The 20,038-nt window shown below is 39.6% G+C and overlaps 1 protein-coding gene across 2 annotated transcripts in view; it reads left to right on the plus strand.

Annotated features, from left to right (window-relative positions):
• The window catches only part of LOC139779141 (aquaporin AQPAn.G), a 31,728-nt gene extending 11,793 nt beyond the window's left edge, over positions 1-19,935 (plus strand). Inside the window, exons 1-4 of one of the 2 annotated variants that reach the window (XM_071717398.1) lie at positions 1,800-2,252; positions 4,279-4,472; positions 18,091-18,234; positions 19,137-19,935. In XM_071717398.1, the coding sequence (XP_071573499.1) occupies positions 2,234-2,252; positions 4,279-4,472; positions 18,091-18,234; positions 19,137-19,532 (753 nt within the window). In that variant the 5' untranslated portion in view covers positions 1,800-2,233 and the 3' untranslated portion in view covers positions 19,533-19,935. Of the gene's footprint in view, positions 1-1,799; positions 2,253-4,278; positions 4,473-18,090; positions 18,235-19,136 lie in introns of those variants that run through there. The other variant, XM_071717399.1, reaches the window with a different exon arrangement.
• Positions 19,936-20,038: the final 103 nt, after the last annotated feature.

A 20,038-nucleotide genomic window follows, 5' to 3' on the forward strand; every position in this document is an offset into this window, starting at 1 on the left:
TAACAAATTACTTATGGACACAATTCGTAATTATGTATTATTCCTACGAATAAAGTTATTGTAAGAAAACTGGGTGTTCAAGTAATTTCTTGATCCACTGCAGATTTTAATAGGTAAACAAACAAGAGAGGCTTCTAAATAAATAAATAAAAGACATCGAGAGTCGCCGAAGTGCCGAACTTGAAGTAGAGGCGAACTGGAAGTTGCTCTTCGCGAACGTGTTTTCTACAGTTTTTACACAATCATAAATTTCGGCGAAATTACATAAGAATATAAATTGCAAATTGACGTGCGTGCGTTGCTCGTTAAAGGTCATCTATCCGCTAAATCAGGTTTGTGAGTTCATGAATGGTACTGCATACGCGCATGCGGCGTTGTGACGCGCCGTTACCTCTATCGCGCGTAACGCACGTGCGTCACGCATGCCGAATGTTTACGCGTGGCACTCCGGTGGACGGTGGACGCTCCTTTCCTCAAGCCTACCGTCCGAAAGTGCAACCCCCCATTGTGACTGATTAATTGGAAGAGGTATGCAAATGAAACTTGCACCCAGTAAACTCGCGATGCAAAAATACATTCTGATTGTAAACAAAGGATTCGCAACTCAGACGACGCGACGTCGAAAGAACTGCGTGAAAATGTATTCAGGAGACGTAGGTAATTAAAGCATGTAATTATAAATATCTGAATATAAGTATCTAATAAATTTGAGGTTTGGGATTAATTTTTTTTTTAATAGAAGAGGGATCTTATATAAAATGTTATAATTAAAATTCAATTATATCCAATCTTGGATTATAATTTACTAAACAAATTCTTTTAATTTCATTAAACATTATCAAATTATTTTAATTTCATTGATTACACAGGCCCACAAAAAAAGAAAAGTTGTCTGCGCCATGGACTAGACCATGGTATTCCCATGTATTTTCGCCTGCTGAAACCGAATATGACCTCAGTTTTGCCCCTACACGTCAGGATTTTTTTCTACAGCCAAAAAAAAGGTGTTTCGTAGGGGGCAAAACACCTTGTTTTTGACTGTAGAAAAAAATCCTGACGTGTAGGGGCAAAACTGAGATCATATTCGGTTTCAGCAGGTGAAAATACATGGGAATACCATGGTCTAGTCCATGGTGCAGACAACTTTTCTTTTTTTGTGGGCCTGTGCACAGACTAGACCATGGTGCAGACAAAAGAAAAGTTGTCTGCGCCATGGACTAGACCATGGTATTCCCATGTATTTTCGCCTGCTGAAACCGAATATGACCTCAGTTTTGCCCCTACACGTCAGGATTTTTTTCTACAGCCAAAAAAAAGGTGTTTCGTTGGCAAAACATCTTGTTTTTGACTGTAGAAAAAAATCCTGACGTGTAGGGGCAAAACTGAGGTCATATTCGGTTTCAGCAGGCAAAAATACATGGGAATACCATGGTCTAGTCCATGGCGCAGACAACTTTTCTTTTTTTGTGGGCCTGTGTTATATTTAACACTTTAAATATAATTATTTCAACTTAAATATATTGGTTAGTTATACTGATTTTATAAAAAAAACTTCTTTAACACATCGTGACTTCATCGAACGTAGAGATTTACGTTAATCTCGGCCGCGTGTCAAGGGCACGCGCCACGATTGCTCGACAGACCGCGACCGGTGGGAACCGCGCGTCCTGATGGATCGAAAGCGACAGGATGGGCACGGTTGTACCCCCTTGTGCAAGTTTTTTTCTTTTCCTTCCTCGATAAGCTTTCGAATGATCGGCCGCACTCTCGGCTGGGGGCTCCAAAGGAAGAAGAGACAAGGGGGGCACGTGGGCGCGGGCGCGCCCGCGCGCGCGCTTGCTGCTCGGGGAGAGGGAGGACCCGCGCCGCCGGTCGGCGAACGCAAGCGATATATGAAGGCGAAACTCGCGCACGTCGCCCAGAAACTCTCTCACGTGGTGTGCACCACTCGTGGATAGGAAGTGCCGGTCCACCGCTCCTCGCGTTCTTCAACATATCCCGGGGGTGTTCTTCGAATTTCCCTTTCCACATCGTGCGAGTTGAACACACCGCGACACCGTCGAGGGTACGCAGGGGGAGGAAGTCGCCGAGGAGGTTCCCGCCTAAGGACCGTTGAGACGAATCGGCTCGTCTTTGTCGTCTTTGGAGAACATCGATCTTCTCAGGGAGATCGAGGGTAGTTCGAAGTGGTGAACCGGAAGTGGTCGAGGAGCGATCTGTTATCAGAGTGACCATGAGCAAACCGTGGAAAGGTACGTGGCGCATTGGGAACTATCGAGTATCAAGGGGAAGGTTGAAGAGAGCTTCAAAATGTGTTGATATGCTGATGATTAAATATTCCTTGTATCGAGGGACTACATCGGAGGTGTCGTATCGAGGATGAAAAGACGAGATTGTGCTAGATGGACATGATTAATTATTCCTGTCACATCGCGATTAGATTTAAATATTTAATTTTATTACGGTGTGTAGAGCTTGATTTTAATAGATTTATGTTATATGCATTTATCCGATTAGATCTAATCAAGAATAGATAGGGCTTTGCTAAGTGGACTAACTAGATAATCGAAAAACTGCAGCACAAATTTAGTAAAAATTTTCTAAGCTGTGGATTTATGAAACATAAACAGAACAGGTGCTGTAATTATATACATTCGCGTTTTTCTAAAAAATTTATTAACAATTAGATCGGGAATGGAGTCCGAATCTTTTAAAAGTGCCTTAACGACGCGACAAAGTTTACGCATCAGAAAACTTTTTGTTGTTATTTTACGGTTGGATTTTTATCTCGACCGTGCCGTATAAAAAAAAAGGAAGTAGCTGATCAATGATAATGTTACGTGCAAGAACGAGATTCAAGGTAGCCGTTCGTCGTGACGATGCATGTAAGCCATATATACGTCGCATTGTTAGCTAGATAGTAAATTACATAGGCAAACCGCGTGCGATCCTGTCATTGAGACCCAAAACATATGACCGATATATATAAGGCGTTACGAAAGAGTCACATAACTTTTATCATTCGCGATCTTTTCTCCTTTTAATTTAAACTTCATTTTTTAACCAAATCGTCTTTATCCATGACTTTATTAGGTTTCTAAACATCTTAAATATTTGCAGTAACCAATCTTGAAAATAATTTGAAGGAAAGAGAGTATTTTTTAAACTCATAAACTGGACATGCTATAAATTTTAAAGAAATGAAATAAATATAGATAATTAATCAAATAAATAGAATAAAAAATTAAATATTGAGACAATTTATATATTAAATATGCAATATAAATTTAAAAATGCGCAAGTTTTGCATAAAATTAAGATTTAAAATATAAATATTCTATAAATCAATGGGTACTTAAAAGCACGTTTAATTAACATTTATAGAATTATCACTCGCGGACGAATATATCGTTTCGCAATGGTCGGCCTCCTTAAAAGTAGTCCGACATTCATAGATATTTCGGGAAATTCCTCGCAATAATGTGCCGGACATGACTTAACTTTTATCTTGAATTAATATCAAACACATTAGTTCGGACATTACACATTACACGTTATCGCAGACGCCTTTTAATCGCGCCTTTTAATCACAATTTTGCAATCCACTCCACTACATTCTAACAGGCGATTGGACACATGTTTCTTGTGTATGATATCTTGATAAGGGTGCGATAAGAATTCGCTAACTTCCCTCTTGTATTCGCTCATCACACTCTTTTTATTTAATTAATTTAAGTCGCGAATTGGTAAATTGAGTTATTGACCAATAAATAAAGTCTAAATAAAGAAATCACTATGAAAACTATGATTAAATTACATAGTAATAAACTAAATTGCAAATTAACAAAGAAATAATAAATAAAATACAAATTTACGGAAAACGTAATTGATTCAATAGAGTGTACATTACATTCTAAGTCTAAATTAATAAACCATAAATAAATTACAATCTAATGCAATAGAGATAATAAAGGTAAGATCTAAATTAACAATCTACAAACTTTTTTATTACGTTACAATCTAAACAAATCTGCTTTAATTGCACCTCTTAATTTCGCCTCTTCTTATTTCTCTTTCGCTCATCACAAGTGTGCAGAAAGCGCAAGAAACGCGCATTGTGAAATTGTACGAAAGTTAATTTTCTTAAACAAGTAGATTGTACCACCGTTGCGAAGATTCAAGTTACGAAAGTTAGACGTAGATTAATTTCTTCGAGTTCTTCGGGAAATGGATCGAATCGCAGCTGGAGCTGATCGACTTTCGGATTTTCTTTCGCAGGCATGAAGGAGTTCGTTGGCCTGGAGGAGGTCACCAAGCTCGACTTCCTGGTGACGCTGTTCGCCGAGATCCTGGGCACGTTTCTCCTGGTCCTCATAGGCACCGCATCCTGTATCTCGTGGACAACCACGATGCCGCCGAGTGTCTTGCACATCGCATTTACCTTCGGCCTCGCGGTGGCAAGTTTGGCACAGGTGAGTCACCATTGTCGTCAGTAAAAATAAACGTAATAAACATAAGTGCGATAAACGTAATAAGTGTAAAATAAACGATTCTACATGGAAAGACAATTAATAGTAAAATTGAAAATATTAAAGCAATAAGTACAAAAGAAGCTCTAAATGTAGTAATCTTAATTTCGTTAAAAAATTATGTACGAAAAAGATACAAATTAAGAAATTTCATGCATGAATTCAGAATTTATCTTTATCGTAATTTAATTAAGATTTAAATAGAATTTAAATCAGATTTTTCTTTTCTAATTTTAATCGTAATATGTGATAGATAACAACTGTGGCGGTAAATAATTTATAATAGATAGCTTAGTGAATACTTGTGATAAAAATTGATTAAACGGATTTGCCAAAAAATATTTTTATGCATTGAAAAGTGGAAGTCGTGTCAGAATTACGAGTTCTTCTCATTTTATCTTGTTCTTCGAATAATTTGTCTGCTTGAGTATTTCCGTCGAAACAAATAGTTTCCATATAAAAGATATTTTTAGAAAACTGTGATAGGAATATTGCATAAACACTCCGACTAAGATTTGCTCGCTCAATGAAATACATTACGTTCCACATGAATTCTTATCTTTGCTCGTAAAAAAACGTATATATACGTACGCGAATACTCGGCTTCCCTTGAATTCGCTTCCTTGAACATTTTCTTCTTTTTATTTCCCAGTTTATACAAAGAAATTTACAATTTGAAATTTATCTTTTATCGATTAATAATCAATTTAATAATTTACGGACATATACTTTTTGCAATAAATAATGGATTGTGATATGTTTGATAGCTAAACAACAGCGGAATACATAACTGAAGCTAAATATATATAACGTCATATCTCACATTATAAATTATTGTACGTCCCACGTAATATACAGTATACGCGTTTTAAATAGAATTGCAATTTAAAAGAATAATTGTCGACTAATAGCTGCTGTCTTACGCAACAATGCACAAAGCAAAAATATTTTCCATTAATTACAGTCTGGACGTTTCCATATTTAATCCGCGTCACAAAAACATTGCGAGAAATATAGATATTATATAACGTATATATTTAAAAATATATTTATAACAATTTGCGAAAAATATATTTTTATTTGGGGAATATTAAAATCAGACAAAACTGAGGAACTTCGCGTGACGTAGGGGGATTCTAAAAATATCAAAAAAAGATTAGCATTATTCTCCGCGAGGACATTTCAATCGTCCGCTCGGACATCTGCATTTAACGGTGACACGCGTATGAGAAACAAGCGCGTATAATCACCTCGCTTTACGTCATGATTAGTAATTAATTAACATACCTCGTGATTTAACCTTTCCTTTTTCCGCAAAGCGCCTCTCGCGCGAATTTGCTTTTCGGTCCACCATATCGATCATGTTTACATTTCGAATACTCGTTGATTTCGTTGAATGGATTGGATAGACGCGCTTCTTGAAAATAAATTATGTACAAAGTAAAAAAAAAAGTGAATTCCGGAGAAATTTTGTTAAGCGTGCCTTTTACATTCTAAATAAATAATAAATAATAAACGATGACTCGCTTTTTTGTCGCTATATACAATAAGATTTGTGCAGAACTGATTATATTGGTGATTGACACTTAATTCCTTCTACAATTCTTAAAATTGATTTTATGTGTCGACTCATCTCAATATATATCGAAAATTTAATTCAATACACACGCTTTTTCAACACACCATATTTCGAGCATCCAAAACGGGGGGATTCCATTCACCTCGATTAAATTTCGCGACCCGTCTAGTCACTCTTACTCTCGTTCCATGAATTGATCTTTCTACAGGCTAATGTAAGAGGTTCGCACGTCGCATTTTATGTGATGTAACCTTTCTTTTATTAATGTATGCTTTAAGATACACTTTAAATAATGTTTAAATAAAATATTGAGAGAAGAGGAAACAAAATTTAAATTACAGACTGATATCGTTTGATCGCGAATTTTCTTTATAAGAAAAATCGCCGACAATATTTCAGTCGTTCTTACGCTAATCTGCTTATGTAAAGCGTGAAGTATGCAATCTCAATCGAAATCGCAACGTTCCGCAAAGGTTTAAAGAGGAAAAAAGATAAGATAACCACCGGTAGAGAACGAGGTAATCGTTGATCGCGTTTCGATCAGGTATCGCGGAGGATATGCTCGTCCGCCACGCGGTATCGCATACGATTCTCTCGCGAGTGATTAATTCTTATCGGTAGCGATCGTCTGAAATGCCTCATTACGAAATCGCAAAATCATCATTCGAGAGCCGTTTTTCTCGATTGCAATTTTCCGTAATTTTATGCGCTCGGCGTTTTGTACATGTCGATTGCTCTGTCGTTTCAATCCTTTTATCTTTTCTTCACATCTTGTATTACGAGTCAAAAGAGAAAAAAGTAAAGAAAAAAAGTATGTATCATACGTACATATACCTAATAACAAAACAAAAATGTAGGAAAACGTGGGACAGCAATATTAAAAAGATTAATAATTAATAATTAAATATCATAATAAGAGAATTTTTAATTAATAATAGTATCATAGCTGAAATAAAACTAATCGAAATATTGACGCTTTTTTTTCTATTTTTATGCTTTATGAGTGAAAATACTTCAGAGAATTGTAAGCATTTAAAAGACTATAAGTAAAAATGGTTTTAGAAGTCAAATGATCTTTAGAATCGTCCAGAGGCAAATTTTCGCAACAAGTTTCTCACAAATTCCGCGCACTCCTGCTACGAGTGCACTCTCGACGATATGCGATTGCACGGGCAAGACCGGATCGCTTGCCCGTTCATTGAGACGGATAAATAGACGAGAAGGAAGGGCCAGGGGAATCATCCTTAAATCGCGCTCGCGGCTCGTCCTTTCGAATTCGCGGACTGACCTCGTCCTCGAAACAGTTTATAGCGCGCTGCTCTGTCGACACGCGAACTTTCGGGCCGAAACGGCCGGGCCGATTTGTGAAGAGCACTTGCGCGGCCTCCTTTGTATCAATCAGAATCCACGCGACGCGATCACGAGGAGATGAATGGTCACTTCGTTAACTGGCTGAAATATTTTTTCGCTGACGATTCGTGGCCGGGCGTGGGAAGCCCGGGATAAATTGCCGTCCCCCCCAACTCGAACTTCGTTCGTGGACATAGTCGAAAACGAAAGTAAAAGAATAAGATGGTCGTTATAATTAGCAGAACAGGATAAACATCGTTACAACAATGTTAACTTAATTTAACGGTGTATCTTTTCTCTGAGAAGAATAAAAAAACTCTCCCTCTCATATATATAAATTAATTAACATTAAGATCAAAATTAATAAGATAAATAAAATTAAATAGTACAAAATAATCAATAATATTAGCAAGCTATGAACAGAATGTATTTTTCTAAGATACATTTAATATCATCTAATCACAGCGATTGACGCAAATTTAATTTTCCCCTTTTCGAGACCAGTCTTCTTAAACTGTGTACACCGATCGTCCGTCGTGCCGCGATCATTTTTCCCCGCGCTCGATCTGTTTTCCGCCGTGTCCATCTGTGCCTCTCGTAAAAGGATCGTGAACTTCGGCTTAGTTGCGGCGACGTTTTAATTGACGCACGCGAACGCACATGTGTGGGCCGCCCGGGCCCCGCGTGGTGGTAGGGTAAATAAGGCCGCTGGTTCGCCCAAGGGGGTCTAACTCCGTCCGGAGATGGTGCAATTGTGCCCCGGGGGCATCTGACAACCTACTCGAGAGATCCGGAGCTGGAGCCCGAGAGAGACTAGCGCTCACTATTATCCCGCCTGTGCGTATCGCCCTTTTGACTTCACTTTCCGATAGCTCGCAGCGCGGATATGACTGTACGGTGTTCTAAAAATCGAAGCGAAGAATTTTATCTTCTCTCTAGGAAAGAGAGATAGACAATGAAATCCAAACTCGATTTTTAATTGAGAGCGACGATTGAATGATAGGGGTTTTAAAATATCGTATTCTACTCTTTTGAAATTTTAATAAATTGATCTCTCGAAGTAAAGCCTCGAAGTAAAAGTCTGACAAGATTAAATTTAACTTTTTCAAGAGTTGATTTTAGTTTATAAAATTTATAACACACCTATCTGAATTATTTTAAAGGAAAAACTTTTTTACTGCTTTTTAGAACTGTTTCAGGATTTTTAAGGATTTTAAAAATAAGTAAATTAAAGTCTAAAAACAATAAATTTATCTTATATTAAAACATAAGTTTCACGATTTATTTAACGATCCTATTTTCCAGTAAAGAATGCTGCACTTTCTCAAATTCTATGCGATACGTATCCCTTTTACGATAATGCGTATCTTTATAAGCTTTTGACAAATTAATGTTCTGGCGCTAGAGTTTAAAACGACACCCTCCTTCCTTCAACTCCAACATCCAATTATATCTCAATCGTACCGTAATCGTCTTACAGCATCATCGTTTAGCCACGCGTCTCCTCAAACACAGGCGACTTAATCGAAAATTCTCCACTCGAGATCTAAGACGCGTTCTCGATCCGACAGCTCCATTCAGAACGAGAAATGAATGCCAAAAGTCTCTCTCGCTCCAACAGGCGGTATTGTCTCCGATGTTAGCGATAGGTTTTGTTACACCAATCGCTTTGCACAGCCGGCGTGAGGAACAAACGTTGATGACATCTGTGTAGCCGCTTATTATTTATAGATCGATTGTCTCTTTCTTTCTCTATCGTGGAATAAAAGTTATAATTTATACAAGTGCGCTGTGCACGACCGATCGTCGCTGAATAAGACTTGGCGAAGAAACGTTAAGTGGCTTTTCTCTAGGCAGTAAAAAGACAGAGACAGAGAAACTTGAACAAACGACGCATTATGGAGTAGCGCTGAAAAAATATTTGAAAGAGTCCGCGTGTTTATCGAGATGAAATAATTGTACAAGATAATTGTCGTGGATCTAGTGCGCGATGAGAGATCTCATAGCACACCGCTTACATCAACAGCACAGCACGCAGATTGGATATAACCGCTTACGGTTATTAAAGGAATATGTCCATTATCGGGAATTAAGATTGATAATCGTGTTTTGACATTTTCGTGTTCCACATAAATAAAAAATTTAATTTAAATCCAATGTGATATTTTTAATAGAATTTGGACAGAGAAATATTGAATGTTATCTTTCATGTATGTATAACGTCAATATTCAGTTGGAATTTAATATATTTGCGCAATTTAATATATTTGTGATTTGCGCGCAAAAACTTATTATTAATTTAACAGTTATTAATACAAGGTAACGATCATCTTTCTCTCTTTTTTTTTTTTACTTAGACCTTTTTTGTTTGCGTAATAATTCTTATAATGGGCCGTAAATAACATCCGTTCGTGAGTATGCTAATATTTCTTTTAGAGATTAATACGCGCTCGTGAAACGTGTATTCTTCCACGCGACACGGGTGTTCCCGAGATGTAGGCCCGGCAAAAAGCACGAGAGCCGTCCGCGTCGTGCACTTTTCATTAGCTTGCGAAACCCCGCAATTCGCCGCGATTAAAATCGTGCAACCTTGCGTCGCACTCGGTGACACTCCTCTTTTTCTACTTCTTCGTTATTTCAAATATATTCGACACTTAGTCGTCCCTCGTTTTCCTAAATTTTGTTTTCAACCAGTCTTGAAACTAAATCGAACAAATTATTAAATATTTATTGATCTTTTCTGAACTTCAGATTTCTTTGATTTAGCTTAATTGAAATCTAATATTAATTAGAATTTTTAAATTTCTCTTCTAATAAAATCTCATTACAATTAAAATTTTTGCAAATATTGTTGTCTAATTAAAATTCTACAAATCTTTTTCAATTTTAATCAAAGTTTTCTAATTTTTCTTTAATTTGAAGGAAAATTGCCTACACAAGAAAAATTTTAATCATAAGTATTTATTGTATATATGATTGCAACAAGTATCTACTTATTAAACACAGCAAAAATTTAATTGGTCAATATTTATCGATTTGGAGAAAACTAAAATCTCACTTCGACGATTAATATTGGTTCACAATCCAACGAATTTGGACTTCGCGAGAGAGAGAGAGAGAGAGAGAATAAAGAGCAGCTCACGAAAAGTTTGCGCAAACGTTATTATTAAAATCCCCTCGTGCACTTGCAACTTCGTGCAGTTCAACCATTCCTCATTCTGCGTTCTACCGTCTTTTTTGCGCGGGTCGGTTAAGGATGGCGATACAAAAAAAAAAGAAAGAGAAGAGAAGAAAGAAAGGGACGTCGCGCAAGGGAGGAGGTCGAAGGACGAGAGAGCGAGGAGAATGGGAAGAGCACAAAGTGAGAAGGTGAAAGAGAGAGAAGAGTGATAGACGGAGAGAGAGGGGAGGGAGGAGGAGACGCAGATCTGCAAAGTCACAGCCGATCCTGTTCTGTTCGAATGCAAATCGTACGCATCTCGCCCCGCATTATACGCAAATGCACGGCACTTGAGAGCGCGCGAGGCGAGAAGAGCGAGCAGGGCAGAGCTTGCTCTTGCGCAACGCGAGATGCAACAGCATCCCGCTCGGATTGTCGGAAAACACAGGTCGTTGGTGTCGTTAAACGAGAGGAGAGATCCTAGAGCAGATCTCTTCGACGAATTGCGATTTTTAGCCGGCCTTATTAAGTGTCTCGATAATCTTATGACAATTAAAGCGTACAATCTAAAATTCTGCCCATTCTGCTTTGACTTATCTTGACTTTCATAACTGAGACACTAATGTCAGTCAATCAAGAAAAGTCAAAATAGAGTGGACAGAATAACAGATTGTAGCTTTAATTATCGTACAAGATTAATAATTAATAATTTAAAATTAACGCGCGTGTGTCTTGGCAAAGTACATTTTTTTTTTAGAGGATATTCTTCCCTAAACCAAGCGCGCGCGTAGATTAATATTTCAGCAATTTCGATAGCGATAAGATAAAAGATATTAATGAAAATTCCATTGATTAAATTCTTCATTAGCCTAAGGGTAAGTTAATTTTTAAAACGTTGTCAGTGTAATACATTATGTTTCATTCAATTAAATTGATGTTTGCTCTGCTCAAGCCCGTTTGATTAAAATTGCATTTTAATTCAATTAAGCCAATTAGACGTAATTAGACGAGTAACGATGTCAAAGTAAATGACGGGCGCAATTAGTCAAACTAAAAAGGTTTCGAAATCACAAAGGAGTGACTTATTAATTATCCGCACGCGCGAATGATAAGCATCTGGGTCTGCACACGCCGCGTCTGCATGCGTACGAATTTTTGCGACAAGCAAAAAGTATATCCCCGCCATATTATCTCGTGTTTTAGATCGCTCGTCTCTCGCAGTTTTCAGAGCGAGATAAACGCGCAACGAGAGCGAGATCCTTACATTTTCCGTTCGTAGCATATATGACGTCAAATTAACGATCGCCTCTCACTTTCTCGAGAGATTCATGAGATTATTGATTTATGATGACTCGCTAATCATTCCGTTGAAAGACATCTCTCGCGCAGTTTTAATGCCGCTTTATATTCTATTACCGCTCCTTTCGCGGGTTTACGCTTTGCCGGATTTGTGCAATACGTGCCGTGACCGCGCCGCATTGTTTTCTTTCGGGAGAATTTGCATAAAACTCGTATGCCCGCCAATATTGATTTTAGAGCCGGGCCAAGGCTTTCGACACATTTAAGTTTCGATACTTCATTTTCTCCCGGGCCTTACGATCTTGCGTCACGCGTTTCTGCGACTCTTTTCGGCAAGTCCGTCATATTTTCCGAAACAGTCCGTTATATTTTCCGAAATTTTACTTGCGACGATCTCGTTTAGAAATCATATGTGATACAAAATTTACAATAAATTTGAACAAAATGCAGATTGCTTCATGTTAAACAGTTTAAAAATATATACCCAATGCATTTATAAATTTAATACACAATAAACAATATATGAATAAAATAAAATAACATACAAATCGGACGTATGAAAAATGAAGACAAGAAAGTTCAAATTTCGATGAAAAAATAATATTAAAATCCAAAATTATAAATATAATACAAATATTTTGCCAATAAGCTATACAAAATTTAAAATTTTAATATTGTTTTCAACTCACCTTAATTGTCAATCTTTTCTGTCGCGCACGCCCAAGATATAAGATAAAAGAAGAAATCAATGAAGCGATTCAAAAGCTTCAGCGTGACGCAATAAAATGGAAAAGGATGATTACGGTTGAGTGTATGAGCAAGCAAGAATATCTGAAATAGGATTTATCTAAGACAAAATCTGACTCCTGTGGTAAGAACGGCGTATCCTTCGGCAAACATTAGAGTCATCTTGCTGGGGGCCTTTACGGGCCCCGAGAGGGACCGCTCCCTCGTGCACGCGGCGTTCGTTGCGTAAGGCAGGCCCACAGGCAAAAGATCATTGTCCTACGCCTTGCAGCTCGTGTGCGTCACGCAGCCCAATTACGTCTCTACACGCAGGCCCGCACTGGAAAGGATCAGGAGAGATTGATGGATCCTAGAGATTGATGGGCCTGATACTCGCGCCAATCGTAATGCATCTTTAAATTATTTAATCGCCGATATGTTACTCGAAGAAATTCAAGACGAAAGGAAAATTTGGCCGGCAAATAAACTCGTTTAACAAAATAATTATATTATGTTGCGCAATAGCTACATCATAATTATGTAATTTAAAAGCAAACTTTAAGGTGTATATTAATCATTCATTACTCAATAGTTAATGAAATATTTTAACAGATGTAGCTAAAAATAAATTCGACAAATGCTAATAAGAGATTAAAAATTCTTTTAGTTTCTATTGTTAATTACCGATTATTAATTATTATTCAAATATTTTATTTTTAATTGCTATTGTCCTTGTTGATTAATGAAATCAATTAATCAACTAATTTTTATTAATTTTTTATTAATGTATGTTATACTATGATATACAGAAATAATTTAGATTAGGCTCTTTCTCTTTCTTTCTCTCTCTTTCTTTCTTTCTTTTCTTTCTCTCTCCGAAGAGTTTGCGGATCCGATCCTGCGGCTTCGCGCAGCAAGAGTGCCGCCGACAGCGTGTACAAATTTGTAACGGAACAGCGGGGCCAGACACCTTACGGTAATTACTGACAATACGTTGGCGGGGCCCATTATTTAATGCTCGCGCTCCGTCGTATTTAACTCTCGAACGAGTCGACGGACGATGACGGTCCGTGTCTCTCGAAAAGGAGAGAGAGACGCGTAATTTGCATCGTAAATTTGCACGCATCTCGTTAATGCTGGATCCCTCCGATCCTTCTCGCGTTATTGGCGTGAAACACTTTCTCGACGTCTCAATCTCATTTCTTTTCGCGCTACTATTTATTATCATTAATATCTTAGGTTTCACGGCACTTATCACGATCGTGATTTGAATCGTACAAAAAAATATATATATATAAATAATGATGGAATTTATCTTGACGTTTCATTTAAATATTTTAAATTAATTGTCCAATGCGACGCATCGGGAATCGAATGGACATAAATAATTCGCTGGTAGCGAATGCCACATTATCAATTTATCATTTATAGTTAGTCCATATCGCTGGTATCATACCGCAATATTTCGCTATTGTTCATGCAGTTTCGAAAGAATAAAGTTGAAAAGGGTCAACAGCTCTCATGGGATCGGACGCTTTTTCCATTTCACGCGCTCGCGGCTTCGAGAGTCCCTTGTGGTTTTACCGCGAATTCAGCATCAGCCTTCGACCTCCGCCATTTGGATGACAATAAGAGATGATCCGCCACGGGGAGGAGACAGTAAAGTGATTCAAGGCGATCAGCTTTGCCTATCATCGTATATTCTACGGACGTATTTCTGGAATAATTTACCGCGCGCGAGATCCTCCTTGCACCTGTTCGCCGCTAATTCGTGACGAAGTTTCAGCAACGCGTGTCACACGTGCACGCTCGTTCGCGCGAAAAAGGAACGTGGCACGTGCACCGTGCACGGCGAATATGCATCTTCAGGTTCGGATTTATCCCGTCCGCGATGAGTTTCGTCGAAGAAAGCGGGCCTGCGATTAATAATGCATCGACAAATGTGCGCGCGCGGTTTTATTTTATTCTATTTTATTTCGGTATTATGTAATTATATTATGATGCAATTCTATTGCTTTGTAATTCTATTATTATCAAATAGGATACCATATTTCATATTTATTAATAATCGCCTCTTATTGTGACCGTTATTTGATCATACTTTATTTTATTACATTTCAGTATTCATACAGAAAGATGAAGAGATATTATAAAGACTAATCCAGGATTATTTGTGTAAAGTTGTCTTTCCTTGTAGTAGAGAAAAACGCGACGGTTGCCGCATTGATATCCCGTTTTTTATTTTATTATTTTTTCTTTTATTGTTCTGGTTCATCATTTATTTCTCGTCGAACGGTCTGCAACAGCTCGCGGTATTATCCCCTTCGAATCCGATCCTGCGCACTTTGCAGACGGGAGCGTATGACCGCGGGCTGTGGGTCGTAAGGCCCCGAGGGCGCGAAACCGCAAGATAATTCGAGATTGTGCGACCTACCGGTGTGCCGGAACGGATGTTGGAAATTAATTTTATTTTTCGTTCGATCTCTAATTTAAGAACGTTAAAGAAACCGCGTGCAGAGCCCATGGGGAGTCCGATAATCGGCTAAAACGACTGTCCCGAGAAACTTGGAATGAAAAATTACCACATTTTTTCAGTTAGTTTCGCTGAAAGTGAAGATTTATTATCTGCGTAGGTTTTCGAACAGCCGCATTTGACTGTCCAAGAAACTTTAGACCGGGACTTCCGTATTTTTCACTTATAATTTCACCGAAAGTGCAAATTTAAAAATCCGAAATCGTAAGATCTGCGTGGGCTACGATCCGGCTTTTGAATATATAGCCACTGAAATGAGTGTTAAAGAAATTTTGAACAGGATTATCGCTTAATTTCCACTTACTTTCCATTTTGTTTCATCGAAAGATGAACTGAAGATCGAAAAATCCGGGATTGAGAGACAAGTAAGATTTGCGACCAACACAACCAGTGATTTCAACCAATCACATTTGATCGCTGAGAAATACGAAGCAATCACACGATGGCTGAGAAATACAAAGCATCTCGAAATAGGTGCGCGAGTGCAAAATAAGGCAAAATAAGAACCGCCGAGATACGTGCAAATTTCGCGCGGGCATCCGGGGGTTCGTTTATTGCTTTTCTCGGAACAACGCCGCGAAGACAAGGTCGATGAGTCGCGGAAAGTGGCATAACTTTCCCTTTTAGGGCGCGCTTTAAATATGACGCGTTTTATGCCTATACGGGGGCCCAAGCGGATTCACGCGTCGCGTGAGTAGGTACGTGTCACTTAAAGCCGTAAGACACGAGGATTTTTCATCTCATCTAGCAATCCGCAAGGCCAAGTCGTACGGTCCCGCTTGTGTGGGACCCGCGCGCGCACAAAAAAATCTGTCTCTCCCGTTTACCCTGTCGGTCCCGCCCGGCGTTTCAATGGCGAATCAATTCTCGGTCAAAATATTTTATTAAGGAGACTCTCATTAAAGAGAGGCTCTCGTTAAAGTTAAAAGCGGCCGCCTCAGGGACACCCTGTACATTTGTTCGCGATACTTTTTCTTTCCCGCGGATAACTCATCGATCGAATCTTCCGACGAGTTTCCCCGGCGAATTTTGAATAAACGATGGCGCAAATTCGGGATACCTCTCGCGCGATGTCTCGACGGGATTCGCGGCGGGAATTGTCGGAAATTCCGGATCGGTGAGCGAGCGTGTTGACGGGGCCGAGAGGATCGAGAGAAATAAAGGGACAAAAGAGAAGAGAGAGAGGAACACTTGCGTAATCGTGGTCGGCGCATATGTGTGCCGATCGCCCGCGGCGAGCCGAGACCTTGCCGGCGTGCATGAGAACTGGGCCGCGGCGCGGTGCGTCGGGGCCCGCGTCGTATTCCAGGCCCAGCGGGCCCAAGCCGAGGGACTTAGACGAGTCCGGCGAGCGACGCCGCGGAATCTGCGGAGTTTCGCGTGCCGGATTAATCCGAGGAATTCCGTAATTAAGATGCACCTGTAAGATGCACCGAAAAAAAAAGGGTAATGCTTTTGTATCATTCCAAGATAATTATCCAATATACCTAGGTTTTTTTTTATTAAATTGATTTATTTTAATGAATATTGTTGTACGTTATTTGTAAAGTAATTTATTATATACGCGTGCAAAATAAGATCGAAACGTACATGTTTGCGTAAACGCGAAAAGGGCATCACGTTCGTTTGCATGCATTGATCGTTTTCCAGGTGCAATTATTGACGCATCCTGATGGTGTAGCTAGGAATTTTTACCGAACTATCGTTTTAATGCACGTCTGATATGTTATTTGCAACAAAGTAGTCGATTATTGCGTGCGCGTTAAGTCTAATGCGACTTATATCGTGCGCTACAATCGCGTTCCGAACGACGTTATTATTAATGCAAAATGCGCTAATACCAGGTGGAAGTTTACCAGCAATTTGCGAAGTGAGCTTACAAGCGGACTTTACAAGCAATTTGTGTGTGCAAATTGCGCACGTGAATTAGATCGGTTCGCGTTTTATCTGCCACGGCCACCATCTGCTATCGATTAGCAACCACACGCAATGCCACTATAAATCAAACATCGACTGCTCTGAATGCATCGCGTTTACGCCCCGGCTTGAAGGCTCGTGTCCAGACACCTCGCGAATACATGTGCAACTGTAGCGGACCTAGAATTATCCCAGACAACACGCATCTCCCAAATCGGGACATAAGACGTCTTAAGACGTCATATGTCCCGATTTGGGACATTATGTTCACTGGGATATTTTTGTTTATCGTCTGTCCGACTATTTTTTACTTTATTATTCACATTAATTTAAATACAACGCGTTTTTATTGAAATTCTCTCGCAAAATAGTCTTAGACTCCAAAGCAGATTGCTCATCCAGCTATCTACGAGAAGGTCGGGCACTCTAGATCGTTTCGAGTCGTCCATGCGAGCTCTGCGTAATTGTATGCCGAGTACGTAAAGGGAATTTACAAGCAGGCGTTACACACATACACACGGTGCAGGATTGTCAAAACGCGGCGACGTTGATCGTTGAGAAACTGTCCGAGATAAATTCAAGAAATGAATTTTGTCTTTTTCTTTCTCTTTTTTCCCCTACTCCTCTCCGGGCGTGGAACCGCGCAATTGCGAAAGTGAGGCTTTAGAAATTTTCTCACGGCCCGGGTTTTATTAGCAAGTTCGCCGATCGAGAAATGGATCGTAAACCACTCCCGCGATGGTTTCTAATGCTGGAAGATTCGACACGACGATAGCGTGATATAATCGTAATCATAACTGACAAAGTAAGGATCTTTAAAGTTATAAATGTAAAATTACGACGAAAGGATCGTATCTTATTTCCTGATCTATGCATTTCCGTTTGTGCGGGTTATCATGTTACTGTTTAATTTTATAAGAGAAAAAGCGCGGAAAATTATAACAAATTATTATTACCTTGTTAACGAGATGTTACAATATCTTTTTTCTATTTTTAGGTTCTAGGACCGATTTCCGGCTGTCACGTAAACCCGGCTGTGTCGTTCGGTCTGCTGATCAGCGGAAATTGCAGTCTTCTCAAAACTATCAGTTACATCGTCTGCCAGTGTTGCGGCGCTATTGCGGGGTCCGCTGTTCTCAATGTACGTAGAATTTAAAAGTTTATTGCGATTTATTTTTTTTTAATTCAAGAAAATTAATCTAAATATATAATAATTTCAAAATTTATTTCCATATCTCCTAAAAAAATTCTCCGAATGCACAAAAAAACGACCAGATTAGATAGCAATTTAAGTTTCGTATTATTTAATCTCCGATTCTTATTATTTAATTAGGCCATGAAAACGGGATTATTAAAAATTAAATTCTTTCTTATTTTGCTAGTTGGAATTATTTAGAGCTTAAATCACTGAACACCGTTGACTGCGTTGTATAAGTTATAAAATGCAACTCGGGGAGATCGCGTCGGCGCGTCGCGCGTCCGACGTTTTCATTTAAGCGCGCTTATGTTCCTTACACGCGCGTAATCACAATGATCGTCCGGCCGAAGCGTGAAATTGATCGTTGATAGCCTGTCATTTCGATTTGGCGCGGGGTCCCGAAAGTGCCTCGTCTTACCCGTATCAATTAAATCGCCGTTGCGCAAGGTCAAGGTCCGCCTCTCCTCCCCGGTCTCTCTCTCTCTCTTTCTTTTTCTCTCTTTCTGGTCGACCGTAACACCCATTACATCAGAAACTGGTCGCGGCCGACCAGCTGGATCCCGCGCGAGGAGACAGCAGCGCACGTGCGTGCATGCGTGCATGATAGTAATTTGCGTATCCTTTTATACCCCGAATTAATTCCGACGAATAAATCGACATTGAATACTTCATCTTCATCTTACAATTAGTATCCAACCGTCCAATTTGTACAGAGGAGAAACCTAAATAATATACGGGAGAAAATGGAAAACGGTATCGCTTTCGTGTCACGCTGCAATTCGGCGATAATTAGTAGGATTGCCAAGAAAGTCCGACTCGTCTAACCAAATCGTCTTTTCGTGCAGCTGATTATACCTAAAACGCATGCCAGCGGCCTGGGTCTCACCGCGCTGCACACCGAGGTGACCGCTGGCCAGGGCGTAGGGATGGAAATAATCATCACGTTCCTGCTGGTGCTGGTCGTTCACGCCGTCACGGATCCCAAGAGGACCGACGTGAGGGGCTGGGCCCCGCTCGCGATCGGCCTGACGATCTCGGTGGCCCATATGGCGGCGGTGCCCGTCACCGGTAGCAGCATGAATCCCGCCAGGAGCCTGGGCCCGGCCGTGGTGGACGACGAGTACAAGAATCTGTGGATTTACTGGGTGGGCCCGCTCATCGGCGGCGGCGTGGCCGGCGGCGTGTACAGGCTGGGCCTGAGAGCCCACAAGGAGGACGACGAGGGCTCATATGACTTCTAAGGGCGCAATTTAACTTCTGAATCCTACGGACGTGTAAGAGACGGGTTCTAATAATGATAATTATCCCGCGAAGACACCGGACGTCTCCCGGATGTAAATAAAGACGTAGAATTGTAAGGATGACGATGTGACGATCGCGAGACGGTTTTCGCGATCTTCGTCCGTTGCATTTAACAAAAGATTATGTTCGCGAAGGATTTACAGGGAATATATTTCTGAGTGGAATTGAACGCTGCGGATTATAAAGAGGAGCGAAATGCTAGATTCGACGAGTTCAGGAAAGGAGATTATTTCAGTATATAAATTATCTTACAATGTAAACCACATTGAATATTTTTTGTAATATTTTATTTCATCTAGAATCTTTTTTGTATTAATTATATCATTTACATTCAGTATCAAATGGTGTCGTCTGTTTCCTGTTTTTGGCATGCCAAATGCCAAATGGCCAGCTGCGTTATTCTTTGACAGATGTACCGCCCCAGTCAAACTCCCCGCCTGGCAGT

This window comes from Temnothorax nylanderi, unplaced genomic scaffold, assembly GCF_030848795.1.
Source record: "Temnothorax nylanderi isolate EJ_2023f unplaced genomic scaffold, tnyl_v1.0 TNYL_tig0212_pilon, whole genome shotgun sequence".
Lineage (NCBI taxonomy): Eukaryota > Metazoa > Arthropoda > Insecta > Hymenoptera > Formicidae > Temnothorax > Temnothorax nylanderi.